At 38.2% G+C, this 27,736-nt stretch overlaps 2 protein-coding genes across 5 annotated transcripts in view; one reads left to right on the top strand and one right to left on the bottom strand.

Annotated features, from left to right (window-relative positions):
• Nucleotides 1–11,225, bottom strand: part of CEP290 (centrosomal protein 290) — a 49,261-nt gene extending 38,036 nt beyond the window's left edge. For all 4 annotated transcript variants that reach the window (XR_014226371.1, XM_082280649.1, XM_082280651.1 and 1 more), the window contains exons 1-16: nucleotides 11,060–11,225; nucleotides 8,342–8,398; nucleotides 7,685–7,800; nucleotides 7,469–7,546; nucleotides 7,055–7,124; nucleotides 6,753–6,799; nucleotides 6,324–6,467; nucleotides 6,066–6,119; nucleotides 5,240–5,392; nucleotides 4,707–4,889; nucleotides 4,262–4,351; nucleotides 4,064–4,186; nucleotides 2,081–2,204; nucleotides 1,374–1,546; nucleotides 795–957; nucleotides 66–166 (exon numbers count right to left, since the gene is read on the bottom strand). Coding sequence is in view for 3 of the 4 variants with exons in the window: in XM_082280649.1 (XP_082136775.1) it covers nucleotides 66–166; nucleotides 795–957; nucleotides 1,374–1,546; nucleotides 2,081–2,204; nucleotides 4,064–4,186; nucleotides 4,262–4,351; nucleotides 4,707–4,889; nucleotides 5,240–5,392; nucleotides 6,066–6,119; nucleotides 6,324–6,467; nucleotides 6,753–6,799; nucleotides 7,055–7,124; nucleotides 7,469–7,546; nucleotides 7,685–7,786 (1,605 nt within the window). In the remaining variant the exon portion in view is untranslated. The remainder of the gene's footprint in view (nucleotides 1–65; nucleotides 167–794; nucleotides 958–1,373; nucleotides 1,547–2,080; nucleotides 2,205–4,063; nucleotides 4,187–4,261; nucleotides 4,352–4,706; nucleotides 4,890–5,239; nucleotides 5,393–6,065; nucleotides 6,120–6,323; nucleotides 6,468–6,752; nucleotides 6,800–7,054; nucleotides 7,125–7,468; nucleotides 7,547–7,684; nucleotides 7,801–8,341; nucleotides 8,399–11,059) is intronic.
• A 171-nt stretch (nucleotides 11,226–11,396) lies between these two features.
• TMTC3 (transmembrane O-mannosyltransferase targeting cadherins 3) overlaps nucleotides 11,397–27,736 on the top strand; it is a 38,816-nt gene continuing 22,476 nt past the window's right edge. Inside the window, exons 1-5 of the mRNA XM_082280895.1 lie at nucleotides 11,397–11,481; nucleotides 19,090–19,206; nucleotides 19,808–20,024; nucleotides 21,075–21,293; nucleotides 27,198–27,297. Of these exons, the coding sequence (XP_082137021.1) occupies nucleotides 19,836–20,024; nucleotides 21,075–21,293; nucleotides 27,198–27,297 (508 nt within the window). The 5' untranslated portion in view covers nucleotides 11,397–11,481; nucleotides 19,090–19,206; nucleotides 19,808–19,835. The remainder of the gene's footprint in view (nucleotides 11,482–19,089; nucleotides 19,207–19,807; nucleotides 20,025–21,074; nucleotides 21,294–27,197; nucleotides 27,298–27,736) is intronic.

Below are 27,736 nucleotides of genomic sequence, written 5' to 3'. Positions count from 1 at the left end.
TTCCATTTTGTTTCAATATATTTTTATTATATAGCTCTTACACAAAAATAGCATTTATCACTCACCTCTTGCAAAAGGATCTGGTTTTCAGCTCTATATTGCTGCTGCTTCAGTGCTTTGCTGTTTCTGAATTCATTTAAATCAATCATTGTCTTTGGCTCAAGACCTAAAACAAAATATATCACAGTTACTCATTAAGGAGGAACATTAATGTTAGTTAATGCAGGTAATTTATGTAAGAACATAACTAGACAGAGTTAAAAAAATAGTTTGTTGATAGTTGAATATATTCAACTATCTATAAAAATATATAACTATCTATATGACATATACACACATCTTACACTCCATGTATTAAGACAAGAAGAAAGCTTAATTTTACATCAGTTACTCAAAACCCAAAGTGCAATAAAGTGGCCTTATTTACATTTAAATTCTTCTATTTAAAAATAAGCCTGCTGAAGTCTTCTCTGTGTTTTTCATCTAGCATTGTAACTTCAGGATGCTGTGGTTTCCAAATACCGTATTAGGAATTTTATTATGCAGTGTGTGGTCAAAGAGGAATCAAAACCGAAAAAGAGTAGAGAACCTATTCTCCTACTTTCTTCAGTCAAAGGAATCTGTAAGCCAAGTTCATTCATGCAGTTTTCCAAACTAATTAAAACTACTTGGAAATATTAGCAGAATATAACAAATCATTTCTAGTGACTTGGTATTATAAAAAACTTCCATAATAAAATCCTATTTCAATTTTTACCCAACAAATAATTGAACATGTACTGGATACAGCATACCTAAGCGTTCTCTGAGTTCTTCATTTTCATCAAGAAAGTCATTTATTTTAAGTTCAAGTTTATTGACTTCCTTAATTAATGTCTCGATCTCATGTTCTCGTATTTTGACTTGCTTTCTTAAATCTTTGATTTCAGCAACAGCTTCTTCCAAACCATATATTCCCTGTAAAAACCCCACATGGGAAGTAAGAACAAAACAACCAATAGAAGACTTACTAAAATAGATTATGAATCTTTCTTGCATCATTACACAGACAAGAAAAACTTTTTCAGCCTCTATCACTCTTCTGCACTATGCTTAGTGAAAAAAGTTACTGAACAAAAAGCAGATCCTATAAATCTGTCCTTGAATACAGAGGAGTCTGCATATTTCAAAAGTGAGTCCTCCAACTACATGATCCTTTGAAGAATCATATCTTGAGTGTTCAATCACTATTCAAAAGGGGAGGGAAGAGGAAGGGGAAGACCATCAAAGTCATTTATTTAATTTTTAATTAGAACAATTAAATAAATATGGAAGGACAAAATGCTCTCTTAAAAATATGATGAATACCCTCTCCACTCTGAAAAGCTGTTTACCAGTTCATAGTCTCTCATTCTTTTCAAAGTCTCAACAAGTTCTTTGTCCTTTTCTCTAGCATGTGCTTCTGCCAATTCCGCTGATTTTTCAGCCTCCAAAGTTCTCTCTTCCAGCATTTTTAACTTTTCTTGCATATCCCCAATTTGATTCCGTGGAGCAAGAGAGGAGTGACCTGGAAATAAAAACCTTGGTGTTTACAATTCAACTAGGAATTCTTGCTATCTGCCATTAATCAAGACAGAAACACTTCAGAAAACATTATAAAGGACATATTCATTTCCTGCTCTTTTTAATTGGGAAATTAAAGACACTACATATAAGAGGTTGGGTTTTCTTTCCCACAACAGTTCCTTCAAACAGTATTTATCATAAGTGAGGGCACAGAAGGGAAATCAGAATTTATTTGGAATTGCGTGCTACTACTCCTTTTCAATTCTTGATGGAGCTGAGACCTTGTATGTTATGCTCTAACTTTTACAGAACAGGTATAATTTTATTACCCATAAAACCCACTGAGGTAATCTGGATAAATGTAAACTCTTCATGAATGTTTAATAAAAGAAAATGAAGAAAACAGATTAGAGACTAAAATTACTCAAATACTGCAATTATTTTTTCCTGTATTTCTAAAAAATAAAGAATGCACAGCAAATTTGTGGTTTCTGATTTTCCTAATTTTGACATGAATACAAAATAGTCATGTTACCTTTATCTTTTTGGAGATCATCTTTTAATTTCTCAATAACAAATGCATTTTTCTCCATTTCTTTGGTATACTGTTCAACTTGCTCAGTAAGCAATCTTATCTGAGCATCTCGCTCTTGCACACCCTACACATACAAAAAAAAAAAAAGAAACTCCATTAAAAGATCCTTCTTTACTGACAGGCAAACTACCAATACAGAACACCACATGGTAAATGAAGAAATTACATGTAGCTAATACAAAACAATTTACAGAACATCAAATATACTATACTTACAACGGAGAGTTCAGGTATTATCTAGAAGTTTGGTATATAAATGCAAAGTGGGAAAAATAAGACTGTAAAAATAAAGCACTCAAACAGAAAAAAAAGCAGAATTTTAGTATAATGATTTTAAATGGTAACAGTACTCTCAGAGTTTGCCAATGTTAGATGAAAAGTTCCAGATGATACAGGTTTCTTGCAGCTTCCTCATAAACAATTGCCATTGGGAACTGAGAAATACAAGTTCAAGATTGCAAGGACTAACAATCCATCCTACATGACGCCTGAATTGCAGACAGCCTTTCAGCAAGCCATCTAACTTTTATAAATTGGTATCACATCTTGTTTTGCATCCACATACATTCCGAAGTACACGCAGACTGTGGAAGTGACTTGTATTTATACTATGCTATTTCTGTACTTGCACATGAACTTTAGAGACAACATAGAAAGCTTAATGTCACTTTTTCTGTGATGAATAAAAACATGGTAAAAGATGAAAAAGAGGCTTTAAAAAAGTTACAAGCATGAATAATAATAATAAAATGTAATAATAAAAACGTAAAAATCTCAAGGTTCTTACTCTATACCACTGTTCTGAAAAACAACTTTCAGGCTTTCTTAAAAATATAACCACATTCAGAATCTAAAAGTACAGAACTTAGCAAAGTTGTAAAGACTTAAATATAACTCTTCAGAATATAAACATACATTGAAGGATAGAACGCTCAGTCCATTTTGAGTAAAAAACCTGAGCAGTAGCTTGATTTAATTTTTAAATGTCTGCTTAAAATACAGCTTATTTCCACAAAACATTTCAAAATGCCATGCTAGTAATGCCCCCTCCCTCCCCTCACCCCCCCAAAAAAGCAATCTCTAGAGCCATCTACTCAGATAAAACCAAACAACTGCTTATCAAAGTTACTTTCAGCTGCTTTCCTCTTCTGATACCTAAGGCTGATTTGTATTTAAGTGGTTTTTTCTCTTGAGAAGCTATCTGTCACTAGGTCTGGAAGACTGCATAAATATATCTCACCATACTGCTCAGTCTACAAGAACGCAAAATGTTACATAAATGTCAATACACATTTACTTAAAAAACTTCCAGCAAGGCTCTAGAAAATCATCCTGGAATCAGTGTGTATGCTTTCCATAATGACTATTTCAGGATTCCTAATGGACCACGTTATTTTGAGGGGATGGGGAGGGGGTTATGTTTTTTAAGAAAGTGGAGACATTCAAATTCACGAAGAACTATGTAATTTTAAGTGAATATGAGAGATACACAAATTCAGCTAGCTCTATCATACAATGAACCACAGAGTTAATTGGATGAGACAAATGAACCAGAAAATTAAGTACTAGGTAAGATTGTTCCTTAACTAACAAATTTAGTGCACAGAAGCTAAGCTATATTTTAAAAACACTAAGTAAGTGTTTCTTAGAAATATATATAGCTAGAAAAGATAAACGTGAAAGTAACAGAACCAACTAGCAAGAGTTCAGGTCATACATAGATACATACATGCCTACATAGAAGTTTTCTTTGTACATTGTCTATTAAGCTAACTTTACAGTCGAATGAATCGACCTGTCTCATAATTCTCAAACTTAAGTATTTTGTATTTGCAAACTATGAAAGACTAAATATATATTTGGTCATGAGCATATTTAGTGAATGGTCATTTCTATGTGTGCAATGCCTCACATGGACTGTACCTGCTGAAGGGATAGTATACTGTTTCTGTCTACATCAAGTTGGACCATTTTCATTTTCTCTTCCAAGTTAAACAACATTTGCTGATACTCTAGGAGTTCATCATCTTTTGAAGCTAAGATTTTCTGAAAAGAAGATAAAATACCATCAGAACACCCGAAGTAATTTCTAAAAATGATTTTATAAGTACTAAAACATACCTTCCATTCTTCAACTTTTGCATTTACAGCTGCCATGAGTGGATCATCTTCCTCGTTCTTTGCTTTCAGTTGGTCTGAAAGATCCTGAACCTAGACATGTCATTTGGATGAACATCACATTACAAAAAAGTTTGGGCTTAACCAGTATTTAGGTACAAACACACTACATCAAGTACATAACATTTAATAGATTAGTATTACAGCAGCAAGGGAATGACTTTTGAGTACAGTGCATGACTAACATTTTACACAAAAAACATGTTTGTGATCTGCAGACAAATTTTAAAATCTGTACCACATTCAAAGATCACACCATTTTGAAAGAGTGTTACTTTAGAGAAGTATGTGGTTTTAACTGCATAGATAGAATGTTTTAACTTAAGCTAAAATATGAAAACAGAGTAGAAACCTAAAAAAAAATTATACTAAATGAGTCAGCTCTTACTTGAAATTTATAGCGATCTTTCTCTTTTCTTAATTCATCCATAATAATATCAGATTGCTGCACAATTAGTTTCATTTTGCTATATTCATCAGTCATCTTCTCCATTTCTTGCACTGATTCCTCAAGATTTTTCCTCATTTCTTGGTTTTGAATCTCTAACTTCTCATTAGCTTCAGTCAAATTCTGCAAAAATAAAGAAAAAACAGCTTTTAGAAAGTGCCCATCTTAATATCCGAATAAGAACTTGAAAGTTTTACATGAAATTAGCACAGAATAACATATTTCACCTCTAGGTTACCAATATCAATGAATCCAAACAGCAAATAAAAGACATAATATGTCATAATATTAAGTTAATAACTTCATTACTTCTGCCAGATTCATAGATGCAGACCATATGCATGACAGAACCATACCATATTATGAATTCCCTTACTCCAGGTGACTTTATCTCTAAATTGACATGGTGTCATGAAAAACACTATGGTCAGTAGAACTCCAATATATACTCAATAGAATGAATAGATTTTTACCTGAATTTCATCCAAATACTGGACAAGCTCAGAGCTTCTTTTGGACAACTGTGATGTGTAATCAGAAACTTCTCCTCTTCGTAATGGAATAGTTTCTTTTTGAGAATCTAATTGCCTCTGATAGTCAACTACATCCTGATGCAATTGTTCATTCTGCACAGAAAGCAATCCAAACTTAAATCCATTTCTAAGAGTTGAAGACAAAGTCATTGCATTTCTAACAAGCTAACACAAACAGCTAAGACACTCAAAACCCATCCAAATTCCTACAGTCTGTTTTAAAAGTCTCAGAAGCCTCACCTTTTTCTTTATGCGCTTTTTCTTCATATTAAAAAGGAGAAAACAAGACCAAGAGAACAAAGCATGAAAAATATTAGAAATAAGTTTTGCTTTAGGAAGACTAAATATTAATCAATATAGAGACAAAAAAAATAGCTTTCTTTATACCTGTGCGTGCATATACATACATACAACACACCCATGTAGAGGGACATTTTGACAAATGATTCTCAAGGTTTTACCCCAGGACAATAATTAAATAAATCTACTTGGCAATAATATTTAAGAAAAATACTAAAAATTCAAAACCCAAAATCCAGGCCAAACTAATACGCAGTAGGACTATGCAAATAGAAATGTAAAGAATTGCTGACCTCAAATAACCAAGTTTCATTGGAGCAGATGTACTACATATTTACTTTGCACTACTAAACAGGAAATGTTCCAAAATTAAACATCACAACAGAAATTATAAATACAGAAAGACAATAATACATCTATAAACAAATATTAAAAATACAGTAAATCAGCAATAATTTTTGCTAACCTCTCTCCTGAATCTGATGTTCTCATTTTCGGCATCTTCAACTCGAAGAGCAAGCTACAAGATAGAAAACCTTTATATGCATCACTGACACCACAAAGAACTCCAGAAACAGAAAAAAGAAAACAAATGCACAGCAATCCTGTTCCATCAGTGGTTTCAATTTTTTTTTTTAATTTCAGAGGCTTTTTTCAGAACCTCAACTTTACAAAATATTTGACAAAACAGCTTCTAGAGATGTCAAGCTCAAGTCCTTCTTACCTGTTCATTCACTTTCTTCTCCTTTTCCAATTCTTTTTCTATATCTGTTAACTGTCTCTCTTTTTGTTCCAATTGTTTTTCCAGCTGGCGGATCTCATCACGCAAAAAACGAGTATCACGACCACCAGCAGATCTTTGTGCCATCTTATGAGCATAATAATAACATTATAAATACAGTAGATATTCAAAGTAGAAAGAACTAAAAACACCAAAGCAGATGCTAAGACTATAATAAATGGGATTTTTCAAGTATAAAAAAGTCAAATAATTATTCAGCCAAGACTGGTGCATATTCAAAAAACAATAAAAAGCATTTGCTAAAATGTAGGGCTAGTTCATCACTTTACAAGATTAAATACTAGTCTAAAATCAAATAATTAAAAAACTCCAGCAGAGCACCCTATACACTAGCAAAATTTTAAAACGTACCTCTAATTCATTCTGAAGTTTCATCAGCTTTATTTTAAAATTATTTTCTGGTAAAACAGAACAGATACAGTGAATTACCAAACAAGGTAAAAAACACATAAAACAACAATGGTAAACTTTAGACTTTAAATATTTGGCTTCATTGAAGCAATTAACTTCAGAGCAGTTGGTATTCTGTCCAGTTCTCTAAATCCAAGAAAAGCCACAAAACAAGAACAACAAAAACCTAAAATCCACATTTAACAAATGTCAATTTGTTAGGAACAGCATAAAAAAGGAACAGCATAAAAAAGCTTGCTTACCACATTTGGCTTGCTCTTCCCCAGCTTTTTCAACTTCTTCTAGTGCCAGTTCTATCTCTTGAGTTTTCATCTGAGAAAAGAAGCATAGTAAGCAAAGAAGAAATATTTACTACTAAAATAAATTAAAAGATTTGTCCATAGACCTCATGTTTAAGACATAGTTATTTTGAGAAATTTGTTTGCATTTTCCATCTATATAACTATGTTAGTTCAATTCACTTCACTTCCCACTACTAAATTCCAACAGCTACAAGCAGGTACTCTGGTGCAAGCACACTTTTAGCATATAAATTACCTTAGGAGTAAGCAGTGTTTTCAGGAACAGGGGAAAAAAAGAAAAACTATGTTTCCATTTAAACAAAACAAAAAAAAAAAGCATCTGCAGAATTGTAGAAAGTAAGCATTAGTACAAACCTTTAGAAGAGATTGAGTAATTTTAAAAAGGTGTATCAGTTTTTCTGGAATTTCAGTTTTTAAGTCTTTCCCATCAACCTAAGGAAAGAGACAAAAGTGGTTTTACACTAATATCAGCGAAATCCACAAAATAAAGCTTTCATGTATGTGAAGGACCAGAGACAGTTTAGTGAAGAAGGTATAACAAAATCCTCATGTTCCCTTTTTCTCAAGCACCTTGAACATGATATCCAGCAACCTGTCTGCTAGTTCCTCTTGACGAGGCAGAGTATCTGGATCAATTTTCATGAGCTTCTTCCAATCTAAAATGGGTGCCATATCGATTTTTTTTCCTGGAACAAAGATTAAAACAACAGTTATCAGGTATTATCAGTGCATATCAGTTTTAGGTCAAATGATTTAATGGAGGCTGGCCACTGAACCACACCATATGATTCTAACTGTATCCATTTGTAACACTGAATAACATTCTGTTCACATTTTGATCTATTGCAAACTAGCAGGCTATAATAAAACCATTTTTCTTTAAGTTAAAAATTACACCACACATAGTCAATGAATTTTTAAAACTATCAGTGAAGATCAAGACACACATGAAACCTGTATTTTAACTTCAATATCCTTGTTTTCTTCACCATCTCCTAATGTGGTATTTTTATGCCAATGAACAAACACAAAAATCATTATTTCTAATATTTAAAACACGACCAATACCTTCTTTAGTTTGATACTGTGAGCACCAACTTCTCAACATTGTATTAAACATCAGTCCTTTTGGATTAGAATACTTGAATTGACAAAGTACATTAATCAACCTGGAAACTGAGAAAAATCTCATCAGAAAGTGGTGGAAAGTTTTCTTCTACTGCTTACCTTCTGGTTGCTGTGGGCCACCGTGATTTCTCACACACCTAAAAGTCAATGCAGTATCTGAAAAAGGCAGAAGGGATTGGAAATCTTGGATTATTCTGTTCTCTGGAGCTGTCTCTAGACTTTCTGATCAATATTTCAAAAAGTAAATTCTGTCAAGTTTAAACCAGAACATTTTTAACCTACTTATTGCCCTAAGTTATGAATATAGCATAAATGGTTAAGAAAAATTAAGAAAGAAATAAAGCTAACTTGAATAGTAAATGCAGTATTATTCAAGAAAACTAATGACACAACAGGGGTATGTATTTTATAGAAAAAAAAATCAATCTCAATTAATAACTTCAACAATGCTGTATTCTGAGCACAGTATTTTGAGATCTGATCCATCACGCATCCTGTTCCTCATTCAGCAGTTTAAAGGCTCAACAACTGAAACCTCCTTCCTTAATAAAAGCCTGAAACTGGTATTACTTTCCAAAACAAATATGCCTAAGCATTCTGAAAGAAGAGCTGTAAGACTCAGAAATCCAGCTGTATGTTTAAGGGAGGATAAAAACGACCCTTTCTTCATCTTTTCTGAATATGTGAAACACTTGAGAGCTCCTCTATATTTACTGTATTTCTTCAATGTTTGCTAAACATAAAACATGCATTACATTCAATCCATGACTTAACAAGGATGACACCTTATATGCATTTTTGCTTTACTGTTTTGTTGTGGATGACAAAGGATAATACAAGGAGCATACTGGCACTTCTACTTATTCAGTTAACTGAATACTACTTGATCTCAATAACATACTTGTCTGAGGATCAGAGTTCTTAAACATGTTCATTTTTTTCTTAAACAATGGGATGTAGAAGTTAGGAGTCTGAAATGCTCAACAATCAAAATTATTCTGAAAGAAAATACACAACCTTACTACTGTCAATCCTCTCTTTTTCCCTTAACTTACAAAATGTCGTAAGAAACTATCAGTCCTAAAATTTTATCCAAAAGGAGAGATATCCGTACATAAACAGCAGAATCTAACTTGTTGGGAAACCAGCTATAGTAAGGTATGAGGGCACAACCTATGCACAGAGTATTTTCCACAGTATATACATACTGGGAGATAATTTATTTAATTGACGAGTTTTTCATCATTTTGCTCATCCATTGTCCTCAACTAAAACCTGTGGTTTTAGTAAACAGATGATCCATATGGTGAGACACTGAGATCATGGGTCTACAAAATGTGTGAAATAGATGGGGATTTTATATTACTTTCCACAAGATTTTCTGGACTTACTCAGGAGATCAAGCATACATAAAAGGGCCACATGTTGCAAAGTTCAGCAAACTCAGATAGAAAAGGAAGTCTGGGTAGAAGAGGGTATGTTCAAGTACTACCAGAACAACAATGCCCTGGTCTGAGTACAGGAAACCACGCAGAGGCAGCCAACCTCGCATGGTGATACCTTACTGAATCAGGGGGATGGGGAAGCAGAGATTAAATTATTTACTAAGAAGTGGTTTGTTAGAAGCAATGCATACCACTTGCCCAACACTTATTGTACCTACCAAAGCACGATGAGAAGATATGAGACTATTGATAAAGGGAAGGAATCTTGAACGAAGATCCTGTTTTTAACCTAAAACTAACTCAAACCAGTCTTGAAGTTTGGACTTAGCCCAGGGGCATAAAGAGCATGCGCAGGGAGGAAAGGTGAAACGTTCAGGATGAGGAAGACCCTTTACTTCATCTGAGGAAGACTCTTATCTCGGACACCCCTGCCCACGACCACCAGACAGCACTGCGCAAGCGCAACACGGATACAAATGACTTTTGGGCTCATTATAATACGAAGCTAGGCTAGGCGGGGTAAGGCGATGAATATGTATAGACGTACTGGGAAACTCAATGAATATGAAACTCATAACCCAATATATACCAAGCTGAATGCAGCTGTCGGCACGCATGACTTTGGAGGAGCTATCCCCCATGCGTCCCAGCGCTGGAATAAACATGCCTGCTTTACTACTTATTCTAGTGGTGGAGTCTTTCCCGCTCATCATTACCATCACATTGAAATCAAGCACTTGTAGGAAAACCTGTTCTTCTCCCACCAAGGTGTGTATAATGGGCAGCACAGAGTCATGTTCACTCGAGGGGGACTAAATATCAAGAAGCACCACAGTCACGCAGGAGATGCGCTCTGCTAACTCGGTACTTGTTTACCTTGGGTAACACAGTTTAAGCTACTTTTGACTTTCAAATTGCATCTACGCGGAGTAGCTCTGCGAAGCACTAGATCTTAATTACAAAGCCCCAACCAAGACAGGATCTTTTCTCTCCTACTTGGCATATCCCAGCCCCGGGAGCGATGGAGTGGCAGCCCAGGATCCCCCCACGACGCTGCTGAGACAATTTTGTCCCCGTTTCATTCCAGCTCTGCTGAATTAACAAATTGCCTTATTTTGTGGCCGCCTTCGCAACGAGGCGCAGCACAGGCAGCAGCCGAAGAGCACACAAGCGGGACGCTCCTTTCCCGGGCTCAGCCTGCGCCGCCGCCTGCGCCCGGACGCGCCCGCCCGGGACCGCGGCCGGCCCGCAGGAGCGAAGCGTCTCCGCCACTGCCCCCGGCCCGGCTGCTCCCGGGGGATAGCGCGGGCCGCTCCGGCCGGCGGCAGCTTTTGGTCTCCTCGCCCGGAGCACCCCCGCCCCGTGGCCTCACCGTTCCCGGAGGATGACGGTGGCCGCTGCCAGGCGACGCCATCAGACTCTGCCGCGGACCCGGATACTCGTGGGCGCAGGGAAAGTCAGCGCTCCCACAGCACTCACGGACAAGCCCCACGGTGCCAAGCGGGCTCTCCCAGTCCCGAGGGGCAGCCGGGCGGGCAGGACGCGATGCCGCGCGGGCACGCCACTTCGCTGCGGCAACCGCCCCAGGCACCACCCCGCCACCGGGCGGGCTCCCCGCGACTACAGCTCCCGGCACGCCTCTGGGCCGGCCGCACCGCCCACCTTTTCCCCGACAGCCTCTGCAGGGCGGAGAGCGGGCCGGTGCGCGTGCGCCGTGTGCGGCGGCGGCGGAGCGCGCGGTGGGTGGCGGCTCCGGTGGCGGGGCTGCGGCCCCGGTGTTTGCCCCGGCCTCAGGTAGGGCGGGCACGGCGCGCTGCGGCCGCGCCCCCGGGCTGGGCCTTGCCGGGGGGTGTTGGGGAGGGAGGCGTGGGTCTGGCGTAGGTGCTGCCCGCGGTGGTTTCGGTCCGCTGGCCGTGGCTGCCGTGCCGTGCTGCGCTGTGTCGGTGAGCCCTCCGCGCCGGCCGGGCTGCGGTGCGGCCTCGATCGCTGAACACGAACACGCCGCTTGAGCGGTGTCCGGAACCGCGCCCTAGCTCGGCCGGCTCCGCCGCCCAGGCTGCCCTTACCTTGCCTGCCTCGCCCCAGGGCTGCGGGCAGCATGCTGGTTCCTGCCCGGCCGGCGGGAGGGCTGCGGGACTACCCGGGTACGCGTGTGCTTTGGGGGTAGGCATGGAATAGTGGGGAGCCAGGAGACAGCTTGGGGAGTGGTGCAGGGCACGGGAAAAGTCACACCTGTAAACTACTCGGATTCCCTGGGTACTTGGGTCTATTGTTGGCCAGCAAGTCTGAGTTTTGGTGGAGGTCTGACAGCTTAGAAAGTTTGGGATCCTGTGTTTTAGTTAAATGGGTGTGAAGACATCTTTTCAAATAAAAACAGAAAACTAGTAACCATTCCAGGAGCGTTTATCTCTTTGTATTTGTTTATTCAACAGCTATGGAGAGCTGAAGTGGATTTGTTTTGTTTTGGGGTTTTTTTTTAATGGTAAGAGAAAGGTGATCATAATCTTATCTTTGTACTTTTGCCCTTTTTTGGGTTAATAATTGTTTTCAATTTTTTGCTATCTCTTCATCAGTGTTGATATTTAATGAAGACTGACAAGATGCAAGATGCCTTGCACTCCTTATAGTTATGCATCTTGTTCCAGTCACAACACAAATCCAAAGACTTCTATATCTCAGCCAGGGGTTGGTTAATTATAGTTCCATATTGGGTGCAAAAAGCAACCTGTGTAGTTAGGGAAGGGAGGGAGACTGGATTATATTTAATGAATGGATAGTGTTACTAAAAATAATGATGGTTAAATGTAAAACAATGATTTCTTAGTAGCAGAGACTTTTACTGGTGTAGGAAGTGACACAGAAAATAATGACACCTTAGCCACAAAATAAGCCTTCAGGAAATGAATCCTCCTGTGGTAGAGAAAATAATCCATTGATGTTAGAATGCTTCTGTATAGGAGCTTTTTTTTCTATCATCTTTACAACCTGTTCATGGCAGTATAGCTATCTAATGTGCTCTATTTAATATGCCTCAGCATTTTCGAGTGTTCTGTTGCAGAATCAACAGAAAACACACTATTATGTTTACTGGTGGTGAAACCATATCTAGACTATAATTGCGTAGTGCAGCTAGTAAAGACCATTGGTGCAGAAGTAAAAGGTATTTGGATTTTACGTGGGCATAAAAACTCCAAAAGTTAAAAAAGAATAAAAAGAATTGAAGTATCAATCCCACACAAAATGAGAAAACAGCATGGCTTGGACCAAGTAAATTAGTTTTTCTTTTGTTTTGCATCACCTCACATGATGAACTTTGTGTGAATGGATCTTCTTTTTAGTGGGAATAGATACGTACAGTTCTGGAGCCAAGAAACCATTTTAGCTCCATAGTGCCTGGTTTCACCTGCTCTGATAGAAGAGTTAGGCATACATGTTAAATCACTGCTTTGATAGCAGTGTGCCATTGCAAAAACCTAGTAGAAAAACTGCACTATGAAAAACCTAATGGAATGTTATTTAAAATACCACAAGAAATCGTATACAGACCCAGCATACTAAGTAAGGACAGAGTAGCAGAGTCTAAAGGCTGTGTTTTCAGCTTATACCTCACATGTAGCTTTTGTTCGTTTATTCTTTGGTGTAAACAAGCATGCAGTTTCTGCTGTTGCATTTCTGGAACACTGAGAGCAGTGTTAAGTGTAATTATAGAGACATTATTTTTGCGTAAGTGTCCTGCGAGGCAGCAAAAGATCTTTTACGTTTCTAAATAGAACAGGTATTATTTTGTTACTGTTTGAATGTAGCGCAAAAAAAAAAAAAAACCAAAAAAACGACCAAACCTAAAACCCCTAAAGGTTTGACATTGAAATGTGAGATTCTGTTACTGGTTTAAGTTATAAAGTACAAGTTAGACCTGTGTGGTTTGTGTTTCAACTGACTTGTACCAGTTGCATTGAACCAATTGAAGCTAAACCAGTATCTTCATCTCACCCATTTTAAATTGTGTTCCATTTTGATCCTTGTTTATACCAGAGTAACCTAAAATGTCTGGAGTATTAGTTCAGCTGCTTGGTTGCCAGCAAGCTCTTTCCCTTTGGGAGGTCTTTCATCTGGCCTGCAACATGTGTTCTGACTTTGTATCAGAACTGCCAGTCCTCTTCTAGTTAATCCTTCAGAACCACATGAAGAGAAGGCTGGAGGCCGTTGCCTTCTTGGGTAGTAAAGTGTATTTCCTAGTAGTCCCATGCCTCTTGACTGGTAGTATTTGCAGAAGGTCGTTTTGACAATAAAACTTTTCTTCTTATATTTATCCTGTTTTAGGATCTCAGCAAGATGAAAGGGGAATCCAGGCATGTTCTGTATTGTTTCTCCTTTCATCTTCCCAAATACTTCTTGCCTTCTAGATCAGATTCAAGCCCGATCATTTAAATCAGCTGTTCATTTAAGTTATTTCATATTGGAGATCTATCTTGGAGTGGCATTTTTAAGAGAAGATAAAGTTAATGGCTTTGTTGGAAAGGCACAACGTAAACAAAATTGTGATCTCTCTGTCAGTAAACACTTGTAGTAAATCAGCAGAAAGAATGTTCAGTTTAACTCAAAATAAAAATAAAGGTTAGCAAGTAGGTGGTACAGATTAGGACATTAACAGAGCCTCAGAAGATAAATTAAGATCTTATTTTTAAGTGACTGTACTACTGGTTTGTATGTATCTCTGCTGATATTCATCAGTTCAGCTAAAAGCTCTTAGATGAACTAGTTGCTCACCTGTTTAAAAATAAAAATAACCCTAGGTGTGGTTTTAACAGTTCTTTGTTTTCTTCCACCTTTGATACTTTGGAGGTTTTCTGTGTGAACTGTAAATATGTTCTAAAAAGTTCAGGACCTTCAGTGGTTAGTAAAGTTTATGACTCTAGAGTAAATAAATCTCCAGAAATGCCTGATTATTTTTTAGCAAATAGGCGTAACTCATGTTGTTATTAACACCTTTCAATCTGTAAAAATACCATTACTCAGTAGAAGAAAAAAATTCTAGTGTATGTTTAAGTTTCTAAAGTTTGATAGTCAGATGTGTCTAATGGATAAAAACATATTTGTTCCTCCAAGGGTCTTTTAATGTAAGGTGGCAGATAGCTAATTATGGGGCGCTAAATAGCTTTTGCGTGTTTTGGGATTGCAGCTGTATTCTTGCCAAGATACGCACTTGCCAATTTTTTCTAAATTTTAATGGATGGAAAATGGCTTCTGGACTCTCCAATTTCCCAACTGAGGATACTCTTAGAACATAATTATGCATTTTTTATTTGTGACAGAGGTTTTTTATGCAGTCTACCGCATCTTGCAGCGTGTGGTGTGCTAAACCGTCTGTAGTGTCTTGGATTTAGTAGCAATTGTTGAGAAAGATTTTATTTTCTTACTTTCTAAAAGTGCTTTGGCTTTTGGTGGTTGTTACTTGTTTTTTTGTCAGTGTATTTTTTCAGTTTTGTGGGACTTTCTTATGTTTTGCTCCTGTCTGTAATTCTTTAAGACTGGATGAGCTATTAGAGGGATCTCAAGATGTTGGAAGAAGAAAACTATGTGCCTTATGAGCCAAATGGGCTTGAGAGTTCTGGTTCTCTTCTGTCCTTTCCACTTAATGTCTCTGTACAAATGTTAAAATGGTGCAGTGCAAAGTGAAGATTTCTGTGCCAAACAGCTTGAGAAGTTTAGTCCAATGATAGGGTATTTTGCACAGCCTGGGTATTCTTTTTTTTACAGTGGGCTCTCATGACTACTGTGCAGTTTCTGACTATCAAGGCTTATCTTGTTGTTTATTGTTTTCAGCTGTGTATTCTTCATGATATGGTCAGATACTGTTGTAAATTAAAGCATCCAACAGAAGTCTTTATAATAAAGTATGTGAAGTACGTGTCTGTCCTGTTTTCATCCAGTCAAATGGTAGCTCTGTCTGTGGCTGTGCACTAGACCATGAGCTGGCAGTCATACAGCCCAAGGGGTAGTTAAGGTATCTGAGGGGCAGTCTTACAAGCTGTGAAAGTAGCAGGTAGGTGGGTTGAAAAAGTAACTTGAAGGATGGTCTGTCTGTTTGTATGTGTAGGACTAGGCAGTGATGTGGTTCTCCCTCGCAGCAAGTCTGTGTTAATAAAGAAGTTGTTAGGCAGCATTTTGCAGGTGTTTATCAAATACATCCATTGCTGTGAGTAAAGTACTGGCACTTGCAAGACCATACTTGGGTTGATCAACATGTCAGTTGGGTAAGAAGGGAAATATATCCACTCACATGAGCAGCCCAGTCATACCAAGGTTTCAGCAGCCTCTTGCACATCTGTGATTTACGAGGTTCTCAGTCTTATATACTCCTTACGTGGCTTCTTACTTTCCAACATCAAACTGATAACAGATTAGTTGGCGTGAAAGTAGTTTTGGTTGCCAAGAAGCAGTTGCTGTTTTCCACTTAGTTTAATGGCAGGCATACTTTTTGCCTGGCTTACCAAGTACAGATGATCTTTTATAAACCTCTGCTTTAGTTTTGCATTCTCAACATGTTGATGATTGTTGCAGGTTTGGAACTTGGAGTGTGAGGGTGGACTCAGCTACAGTAGCAGATAGGAAGTAGTAGTTCTGATGGTGAGCCTTCCTCGAAATCTGTGTTGTTACACTAACATAAAGGATTGCAAAAACTTTTTTTTCCATATTTATGCTTTAATTCAGCAAGAACATTAAAAGTACCTTGTGATCAGGCCAGGTGGAAAAGAGTAATTTTCTTTACTCTGTGTATCTTTAGAGTACATTTCAGAAAAATAAGACCTTAGAAGGCTAGAATGCCATTCAGAAGTAGTAAAGTACCTGTGCTACAGTTTCTGTGTAATCTACAGGTTGTACGTGACCTTACATTCCCCATTCCTTTCTTTGTACTTAGCCTGGAAACTGATTGCTTGAATATGGGGGCTTGCCAGATTTCCATTATGCCTCTCTGTTTTCAAGACCTAGTGTTTTGGCACACCACAAAAATGTGAGAGGAGTATGGTATGATGCTTTAGAGGTTACCAAGTTTGGCACAGTTCAAGCAGTATGTTGTGTGACTTGCTGCTAAAACCGGAACTGCATTTTGTAGTGTGTATTTGTTGCTTACAGTAAATTTAGTAAAACTGTTCAGGATTGCCTGGAGTGTCTGTGACTCAAGTATTTGTCTTGAAAGACCAAAGTACAGCCATTGTATCTGTAATTGAAATGTGCCTGTAAAGGAGGAGGTGAATTGGAATTAAAAAATTTCAGTGTTAAATGTGAGTATTTTCTGGAATTCTCTGAAAGGTTTCTCTGATGGTGAGCTAGCCACTGAAACATGAACTTTGGCTTTATCTAAAATCTGAATTTATTTATGCTTGAGAGTTCCCTTTCATTCAAATGAAAACAGTATTTTCCCTACAGCTGGCATGTAGGTAAGTGGAGCTCTGTCAGGGAACAGCATAGTCAATAGTGGTGTACAGTGTGAAGTTCTGAGGAGAAGGAATACTAGAAATTCAGAGCAAAAAGAAAAGGTTGTAAAAGCATTAGAATCACCTAGGATTAACAGATAAGTAAAGTACATGTTTTGACATACTTTTTCATGTGTGGAAATGTGAAAACATACTAAAAGTTGACAGAGCTAATAATTAAGGTTGGTTAAGCTTTTCATTTTGGTAAGATGCAATACTTAAGAATCAGTTTTGGTTTTTTGCTAGTTGGGTAACAGTAGCTGTTTCTGAAGTAGTGTTAAAGGATTACAAGTCACCAAAACCCTACTGACCTTACAATGTCTTTTCTTAAAGGTTGAATTTAAATAAATCTTACAGTTGGTTCTGTGTAGCAATATTACCTTGTAACAGTATTTAAAGTAATAAAGGCTTGTATGTTGGAAAATCCTGACGTGTTCATTGTAGGTCCTTTTCAGATGTCACTGCTTTTCAGTAGAGTTAGTGAACTTCAAGAAGTAGGAAGTGCAGTGTTCAGAAGCTGTTGAAAAAAAGGAATTTCAGATTCTGGCAGGGTAGAAGCATCCGTTTCATATCTACCTTCTTTGAAGAGGGAACTAAAAAAGTGGTGAGTTGAAGTTCAAAAGTGGGCTGTCTTTCATGTTTTTCTGCAGCATGCTTTGTTTTCTTTTTTTAATAAGATTTCTCTGGCTGCCAAGAAGACCATAGATATGTTCAGTTGTAAACTTGACTTAATGTTTTAAAGTACTCTGATCAAGCCCATGGCAGGATGCTTTGGAACTAGATGATCTTTGAGGTCCATTCCAACCCAAACCATTGTATGATTCTGTGAGAAAGATGTGGCAACATCCTTTAACATTGTTGTGGGTTTTTTTACTTATTTTTGTTAATTACAAAGGTGGTGGCAGCTTTGAAAAAAAGGCTTATTGGTTGAAGTAACATCAATAGCCAGTGCTCCAAATACTACAAAAGTAAAAAAAGCCCTTGCCATTGTGTGAGGAACACCAAATGGTTTGGTTTGATTTCTTTGAAATGATCTGTGTCCTGGTTTTTAGTTCAACTGCACCTGATCTGGTTTCACATGTATTCCTTCCTGTACTCCTCTGCTCCTTTACCACTAGTTGTGGTGATGAGGGATTGCTATGCTCTCAGGTCCAGGCTGCAAACCACAGCCAGGATCACCTATCTAGATCTCTGTGGCCTGGTTTTAGAGTTCAAGAAGCATTTGGACAATGCTTTCAGGCACATGGTGTGATTCTTGAGGTTGTCCTGTGCAGGGCCAGAAGTTGGACTCAGTGATCCTTGTGAGTCCCTTCCAGCTCAGCATGTTTTATGATAAATGAACAATTTTTAAAAAGCCCAGGAGACCAAAGGAAAAAAAAAAATCACCAGGATTTCAGGGTTTAGGACGATAAAGCAGATTGTAGCTTTCAAATAGCTCATTAGCTTTGATGTGTGAACTGTGATAAACATAAGGCTGCAGTCTTTACATATTCATAGATCTGCATTATCTGGCTAATATTAGCTGCTCTGTGTCCTTACAAATGTTCCCCCTCTACAGTTTGGGGGAAAACACTCTTGTTCGGTCATGTCCTTTTTCTCTATAATAAAGTCAAGTGTTCGACTCTCTGTAGCTTTTCAGTATCTTTTGTCCCAGCAGTTGGCAATGGTCTATGCTGTGTCAACCAGTGGTCAAAAGAAATGCCTTTTACCTGTAGTTACCTTCTTATTCTTCCTAGGCAGAACAGTATTTTCAAACAACTCCAATACACAGTAATTTCATGTTTTGATCAGTTGACCTATATAATATGTTGTAAATAATCATAAAACTACTGATTAATAATTTCTAGGGTTTAGGAAGTTTATGCAAGATGAGAGAAAACAATGTAAGATAAAGTTTATTTTGTCTTTTTTGCATGCTATTTTTTAGACAGTATTCTCATGAACAGTCAGTGACATCAGAGCAATTGGCAGAGTTGAGGAAAAAAAATGACCTTCTCATGAACTTCTACAAAGAATGCAAATGAGCCTAGTGTGACCTTCAATGGTAAGTTTAACTTCTTATTATTGTTGATGTCCTATACCTGTTCTTGAACCCCCATATTTATGGAGTTCTACGAGTTTCCTGCTTGTTCATCAGAATGCTTGAAGTTTGTTTTAGTTTTGATTGCTTTTGAAATATTTTGAGTAACACCTTTAAACTTAAACCCCATAAATAATTGATACACTGTCTGCCTCTTTGATAACTTAGAATTTTGTGTATGTTAAACTACTCAGGATTCCAGAGAACTTATTTTTCATAGTTTATCAGTTTGCAGCACTTGAACTGCATAGCTGTCTGCAAAAAACTACATCAAAATTTATTATCAATGCTTTTTCCACCCCTCCTTCCCCCGCCCCCCCCCAAGTAAAACATGAAAATTAGCAGTGTACCCACTTTATGTAAGGCTTTTTAAGGGTAAGATATTTCAACGAGAGTATTTATTTTAAACACTAAACCATGTTACATGCGTGAGACGTGAGGAAACTTTTCTATATTACTGATTTTTAGGTATGGAGTTTCATTAACTTCTAAAGTATTTGATGTCTTAATTTGACTTTCAAGTTTAGTAAGTAAAACTACTCAAGTGTCTTTATGTATATTTCAGCTTTTGTCCATGAGAACTCCTAGAGAAGATGGCTGATGTAAGCCTGAAGGAAGCAGCACTAATAGTTGGTGTGGTGGCAGCTTGCTACTGGAACAGTCTCTTTTGCGGGTTTGTTTTTGATGACGTTTCTGCTATTTTGGACAATAAAGATTTGCATCCTTCTACTCCGTTAAAAAATCTGTTTCAGAATGACTTTTGGGGCACTCCAATGTCTGAGGTAAATGGTTATGAAACACTTTGAAACATTTAGGAAATTGAAAAAAAACCTTGCCGAGTGTTTTTACGCTTCTTTTCCCTAATGTGGTTTTAACAGAATAGCTTGGATTTGATGGAATTTAGTGGTGTTAGTGTTTTGTACTATAATATCAGGAACACATGTAGCTTATATTCTTTGCCTTTGTTCAATAAGAGAACTGGTAGGAAAATGAAGTTGTACCGACAGCACACAGCTGCAAGATGCTATCTGCTGTGTAATCCCAATATCAAAATTGAACAATGCTGACCAATTTCTTTTCTCCTGCAAAAGTCAGATATTGACATACAAGGGTATTTATTTCTAAATGCAGTCTGGAAGGAAAGGTAACACTTAAACAACAAAGCTTGGAATTGGGATATTGAATCCTTTAAATTAAATTAAGTGTATATGTATATAAATCCAGAGTTTCTGATTTGTAGCCCATGTAGAGTCGCTATGTTTTATCTGAAAAGCTGCATTGGCATTGAAGTTGTTGATAAACATTTTTAAATAGCAATGGCAAAAGGATTTTGATACAGTTTTTAAAGTCACACATGGTGTTATTGCTGAGAGAATGAATAAAAATTCTCTCCCGTTCATACATTTTCTGCCAATCAAGGCATTCCACTTTATAATCTTTTCTTATGGTCATAATGTACCGGGTTCGTTCCTTGTGAGATGTTATTTTCTAGCTCTACAAATAGACTGATACATAATTTTTATATAACCCTGTAACCAAAGATTCCAGATGCCATTTAGTTCTGTATTCATTGAGGGATAAGTAGGTTCCTAAACTCCCCCAGTAAAATTTCAAGTAGTACTTTTTAACATGTTTTTACTCAAAAATCGTGTCTAGTGGAAATAAGCCATTTTTTTGGGGGGGTGCTACTGATTTTCGTATCTTTATTTTGAAGGTAGGTGCCTGACAGTAGAAGGGGATTCACATTTGCCTAGGTGTTTAGAAAGGTATTTTGGAGTGAAAGTCACTTTGTAAGTTCATGTTGACTGATTGATTTATTTATTTTCTTTCAGGAGCGGAGTCATAAATCTTATCGTCCCCTCACAGTTCTAACATTTCGCTTAAACTACTTGTTCAGCGAGTTAAATGCAGTTTCTTACCACTTTCTAAATCTGGTCTTTCATGTGGTGGTTTGCATAGTCTTCCTCAAGGTCTGTAAGCTCTTCCTGGACAACAGGAGCAGCATAGTTGCATCCTTGCTCTTCGCAGTGCACCCAATACATACTGAAGCGGTAGGTACAGCTGTGATGTGCTTAACCTGTTTGAGCTGTGTTAATTAAACTTAAATTTCATGGTGGTTTTATCTGCTTATATGTATATAACTACAGAAAGTGTGATTTTACTCATACTGACTCTTCCCTTTGCAGTGAGTGATGGAAGTGACAAATTTTCATGCTCAGAGTTGTTTTATATTTCATGCAGCTACTGGAAAGTATTTAAAGACACATTAGTTACTAAGTAACTTAAGCCTCTGCTATGCACATTGGTTTTTATGACTTCAGCTTACGTAGACATTTGTGTTGTGTGATGATTAATCCAGTAGCCTATTTTGCAAATACTATGGATGCCTATTAATTCATTTCCAGAATCCCTTGTGGCTAATCACCTTGTCTATTCTGTCTGCTTTCTTTTCTGTCAATATGTGTGTCTCAGTGGGACATTCTGCTAGGATTTTTGTTGCTATGCTATAGCCAGCTTAGGCCTATTCTGTTAGAACCGTCCACTTTTTGAACATATAGTATATAAGGAAGAAGAAATACATTCCTCTCCTCTCACATTTACCTTTTCTTTGATTCTGAAGGAATTCTTCACTTCTATTAAAAAAATTTTTAAAAAGCTTTATTTGTACAAGTTTTCTGATTATATACTTTTTAGTGGCCAACCAGGCTTGCAATGTTGTGGAGGAAATGAAATCTTGTGATCACCATTCATTAGATTTGTTTCTGCCAGAAAATATGATAAAGCAGATTTGTGGCATTTTCTGCTGTTCATTGTGCACCCCTTCAATCTGCGTTCCTGGATTTCAGTACACAGGTGTTGCCCTTTCTCCGTCTCCTTTTTCTTATAGTATTAGTTTATTTTCAGAAAACTGAAAATGTTTGAATCTTTTGCTGCTTTGGGGATGGTACCACTTTATTGTGTGAAGGGGTTTTTTTGGGTGGGGAAGGGAGGGAGTAGAATCTTCTGATTTTAATAAAATGAGAGGGGTTTGCTCTTACTTTGTTGTAATTTTTTTGGTTCTGATTTGTTGGATAAAGAGTTTGCATCTCTCTTATTCACTAATAGTACAAATCCCTGTAGGCAGTATTTCAGAAGCCTGCATCCATGTATTTTGAGCAAATTTTACAGGAATTGAGTAGATAAAGTTGGCTGCTATTTGAGCTACTAATATGTCCTTGCTAGAAGTTAATGGAATGTTTAATAAAAGTGCAGAAGTTAAGCATCTAAGAAGTTCTGCTTACTCCAAAGCACAAACCCCCATAAAAACTTGGATAAAATACAGGTTAAAAAAAAAAATTCATTTGGCTTTCTGGTTCTTTGAAAAAATACGCTTTAAACTGCAAAGTTTGGCTTTGCTTCTTTGTAGTAAATGCCATAGCATCTTTGGAGGAGTATTAGCAAGTTGCTGGTGACTTATGTTAGTTGCTCACAGGTAGATCAACCAGTGTAATTTGTCACTTTCATTGCAAATTTCAGTGAGTTTTTATTATGCCTGAACTTTAAGATTCTGCCTGAACTATCAAGTAACACAGATACTTTTATTACTGTGCATCAGAGTTAGTAAGAAGTGCTGTACAAATCCTGCCGCGCATTGTGTAACAAAAGCCAATTATGTAAGGCAATGTTGCGTAGTTCTGAAGCGATTTGGCAAAGGCTGTGTAAGGCCTGGCATCGGCCACATGAGGGCACTGTAACACAAGGATGGTACAACTTGGTGCTGGCCTGGAAACGCTGAGAAACTGCAATTCTAGTTGAATCCCTTCGCTGCTGTACTTAGGTACTCAATGAGGAGTCAGATAAGGGCTTTTTTCCTTCCTATCCCCATCTTTTTCAGTGTATGAAAAGCAGAACAACTGGTAGTTTCCTTACACAGAAAAGAGGCGATGTATGTTAGGAATGGGGATTTTTGTCTTTTTATAATTGAAAGGTTTTCATTCATTTACATTCATTTCCTTCAAATTAATCTCCTACTTATTAGTCACCTGCAAAAGAGTTTGAAACAGCAGGTGCAATACATAAGTATTTCAACCCTTTACCTATCTTAGGATAAACAGATTTTTCCTCTAAAAATTATCAGAGCAGGATAAACGTAAGATAATTTTCTGCTTGAGTTCAGAGAGAAGGTAGGCTCTTGCAGTGCTAATACCTGTTATTCTGAGGAAGAAGTTTTTAGGAAATGGGTTGAATAAAAGCATCATAGTTTCGTTTGTCTTTGTATAATTCCAGTTCAGCTTCCTAGCTACTTTGCTACTGTTTTGGCCAGAAGTATGTAAACCACCTTTATAACTACAGGATGTCAACTAACCTGCTGAGTGCTGGAATTTTATCTCAGAAGTCACGTTTGTATCCAGAAATAGAACCTCTCTTTTGTTGGCAGTCAACTGTGGAGGCACACCAACATGCTTTATTAATGTTCTCTTTCAACTGATCTACAGATAAAGTTCTCTTTAATGTCTTAATGCCAGACAATTTTGCAATCCAGACCAGGAATCTTTGAAACATCTTAAGATATTTTGGAAACAAATTCTTATATACTCTTCAAAATACTAACACAAACTGTGGTGTGTTGCCAGTCATGAAACATGCTTCTTCTGTGTGTGATTCACTGTCTCCTTTGGTAAACATACAGTAGTCCCAAGAGAAATACTAGAGTATGATTTCAGATTCAGATTAGAATGCTTTTCTTTATGCTGTGACCTTGGGTACTGAGTTACTTTCTCATTTTATGCTGTGCTGGATCAATCATGCTTGACCAAGAATGTACATAGCAATAAAACTTTCTAGCTGGGTCTGGTTGGTAGAAAGTCAGTTTTCAGCATCATCAAAGTTAAATCATGAGCTATGAGGTTTCCTTAGCTAAATATGACCATCTGCCTCAGGATAGCATGCCATTTTTCATCCATGTTACTTGCAAAATTGGGAAACAATCAGAGGCATTAGAGAAGAGGACAAGTGAGGAAGAATGGTAGTCCTAGGAGGTACAGTTGTCAACACAGTGGCTACTGCAGTAACTATTAACATAATGACCGGTCTTCCACGTCTGGTTGTTGGTTTCATCTTAGCATTTTTTGAAAACAGGTCTTGAAATGGGAATGAATCTGTATTTCATTGGGGATTCTGAAACAACCTTCTGCCCTATGCATTTTAGTGCTTCTCTGAATTTCATAAAATCTGCTCCTCTCTGTCTCATCAAGGGGGCATTACCTGCAATTTTCATATTGCCAACCAAATTGCCATTCTGGAAATTGCCAGACCTGTAGTAAAGCCTGAGTCATGCTTTATCTGTTGCACTGAGCTTCCCATCCATTTATTTGTAGCTGTTGACTGCTCACCTTAGAGCTGCCATAGCACCAATCAAAGAAATACTCCTTTCAGATTCAGATCTGTTCAACCAGTCAGAAAAGGTATGAACAAAACAACAATCATAGCTTCTATGTGCAGGTGTCTGCAGAATATGTATGTGGAACAGCCCTTGTGAGTCTTCTGTTAGAACTCCTATTACTGAAAGCTGATGTCATCCAAGTATTATGGAGACAGCAGTTGTTACCATGCCCAAATTCTGTCCCAAAGAATATTTGTGGCTAAAGAGAAAGTTCATCATTTTTCAATTGTCTCAATGGTTAGAGCAATATCAGCCACAGTTGGGCACCAGCCACCTGTATGATTCTTGTTTAGAATGATTGGACTGAAAGCAGCCTTTCTTGCCTGAGTAATTTTTTGCTTGGTTTATCAATCTTACTTATGCATATCCTAGTAGTGTATCAGTCATGCACTATTCTAGTACTAGAATTGTTGCTAGAATAGAAACATACGATGCTTTGGGTTGGAAGGGACCTTAAAGATCATCTAGTTCCAACCCCCCTGCCATGGGCAGGGACACCTTCCACTAGACCAGGTTACTCAAAGTCCCCTCCCACCTGGCCTTAAACACATCCAGGGATGGGGCATCCACAACTTCTCTGGCCAAGCTGTGCCAATGCCTCATCACTCTCTCACGGTAAAGAATTTTTTCTTAATATCTAATCTAAACCTACTCTATTTCGGTTTGAAGCCATTCCCCCTTGTCCTGTCACGTTGAAAATAGTCTCCCTCCTTCCTTGTAGGCTCCTTTCAGGTAGTGGAAGGCCAAAATTAGATCACCCTGAAGCTGCCTTCTTCTCCAGGCTGAACAATCCAATTCTCTCAGCCTTTCCTTGTAGGAGAGCTGCTCCATCCCTGTGATCATCTTGGTGGCCTCCTCTGGACTCACTCTAACAGGTCCATGTCCTCCCTGTGCTGGGTACCCCAGAGCTGGATGCAGCACTGCAGGTGGGGTCTCACAGGAAGAGAGGGACAGAATCCCCTCCCTCCCCTGCTGCCCACGCTGCTTTGGATGCAGCCCAGGACACGTTTGGCTCTCTGGGCTGTGAGTGCACATGGCTGGGTCATGTCCAGCCTCTCACCCACCAACACCCCCAAGTCCTGGGCAGGGCTGCTCTCCATCTGTTCATTCCCCTGTCTTGATTGCTACCAGGAGTTGCCCCAACCCAGGTGCAGCACCAGCACTTCGTCTTGTTATACCTCATGAGATTCCCAAGGACCCACTTCTTGAACTCGTCCAGGTCCCTCTGGATGGCATCCCATCCTTCAGATGGTTCAGCCATATCACTCAGCTTGGTGTCATCACAAACTTGTTGAGGGTGCACTCAATCCTTTTGTCTATGATATTAATGAAGATATTAAGTAACACTGGTCCCAGTATGGACCCCTGAGAGAGCCAATGATGACTATCGTCTGGATGCAACCATCCAACCAATTCCTTATCCATTCAGCAGTCCACCCATCCAATCAATCTCTTTCCATGTTGTGGGGAACCATGTCCAACACTTTAGAGAAAACTAAATCCATTTTAACTGTAGCCCTTCCCTTGTCCGCTGATGGAGTCACTCCATCAAAGAAGATCACTAGGTTGAACAGGCGGGTGTCCTTGTTCCCCTTGGTGAAGCCATACTGGCTGTCTTGAATCACTTCCCTGTTCTCCATGTGCCTTAGCATAGCTTCTAGGAGGATCTCTTCCATGGTATTCCCAGGCACAGAGCTGAGGGTGACAGGTTGTAGGTTGCAGGGGCTTCCTGTCTACTCTTTTTAAAGATAGGTATAGTATTTCCCATTTTACAGTCACCTGGGCTTCACCTGACTGCTGTGACTTTGCAAATATGGAGATAGGCAACTACATCCCTTAGTTCCTTCAGGATTTTGGGATGCATGTCATCCAGTCCCACAGACTTAATGCATGTTCGGGTTCCTCAGGTGTTCATGAACCCTGACCCTTACAGCAGGAAGCATTTTGCTCTCCCAGTTCCAATCCTACTGCCATCCACTGGAGAGATGTGGAAAGAGACGTTACCATTGAACACTGAGGTAGAAATGTTGTTGAGTACCTCAGCCTTGTCCTTGTCCATTTTTACTAGTTTTTCAGCATTGTTGGTGTGGCGGGCTACACCTTTGACCTTCCTTTCCTGGTTAACATACCTGTAGAAGCCTTTCTTGTTATTCTTTGTCCCTTGACACATTCAGTTCCAGCTTTGCCTTGGCCTTCCTCACCCCATCTCTGCACAACTGAACTTTGTCTCTTCCCAGGTTTCCTGCCCTTGTTTCCACTGCCTGGGTGTTTGCTGCTTTCACTTTAGTTTCACCAGCAGTTCTCTACTCAGCAATGCCAACCTCTTGCTTTCCTTGCCCAATTTATTGCTGCTGGGGATTGGTAATTCCTGGAATACTTCCTTAAAGATCTGCTAGCTTTGTATAATAATAAATATCTAGTATAAATAGCGTACTTAGATTACTAATAATATCTCAACAAGTGCCATCTTAAAATGTCAAATAATAATAAATATTTAATAATAATTAAGGTTTTTTTTTCTTTTATTTTTCAGGTGACTGGAGTTGTGGGCAGAGCAGAGCTTTTATCATCTATTTTTTTCCTAGCTGCTTTTTTGTCATACACAAAGTCTAAAGGGCCAGATAATACCATAGGTAAATGATTGGCAAAGAGAGATATAATTAAATTCCTTTATCACTGATAAAAATGCTCTTAAAACTGTAATAGAGGTGTACTAGTTATTCAGCAAGTGTGTTCCAAAACCCCTTCAGGCCCAAGATACCCATGTAATACTACATTCCATTATATAAATTGCATTTTTTTTCCCCAAGACTTAAGCATTTCTTAATTAGCTTTATAACACCTACTGCAGGGGATTCCTGCACTGACTTTTATTATTGCAGTTTAAGTGGAAGTGTGCTGCGGTGCCTCAGATGTTCAGTCACAAGTAAGCTGCAAAGTTTCAGTGAAGATGAAGGAGGCTTGCCTCTTTGCCAGATTGACATAGTGAAAAGTTATGACTCCCTATAAAGTATTCCATTTGAAAAAGTGCTTTGGTGATTTAGGAAATACTGAGTTATTTTGTTTTACTTA

This window comes from Coloeus monedula, assembly GCF_965178545.1.
Source record: "Coloeus monedula genome assembly, chromosome: 4".
In the NCBI taxonomy this organism is placed as follows: domain Eukaryota; kingdom Metazoa; phylum Chordata; class Aves; order Passeriformes; family Corvidae; genus Coloeus; species Coloeus monedula.
This window is presented reverse-complemented; position numbering and strand designations above follow the sequence as displayed.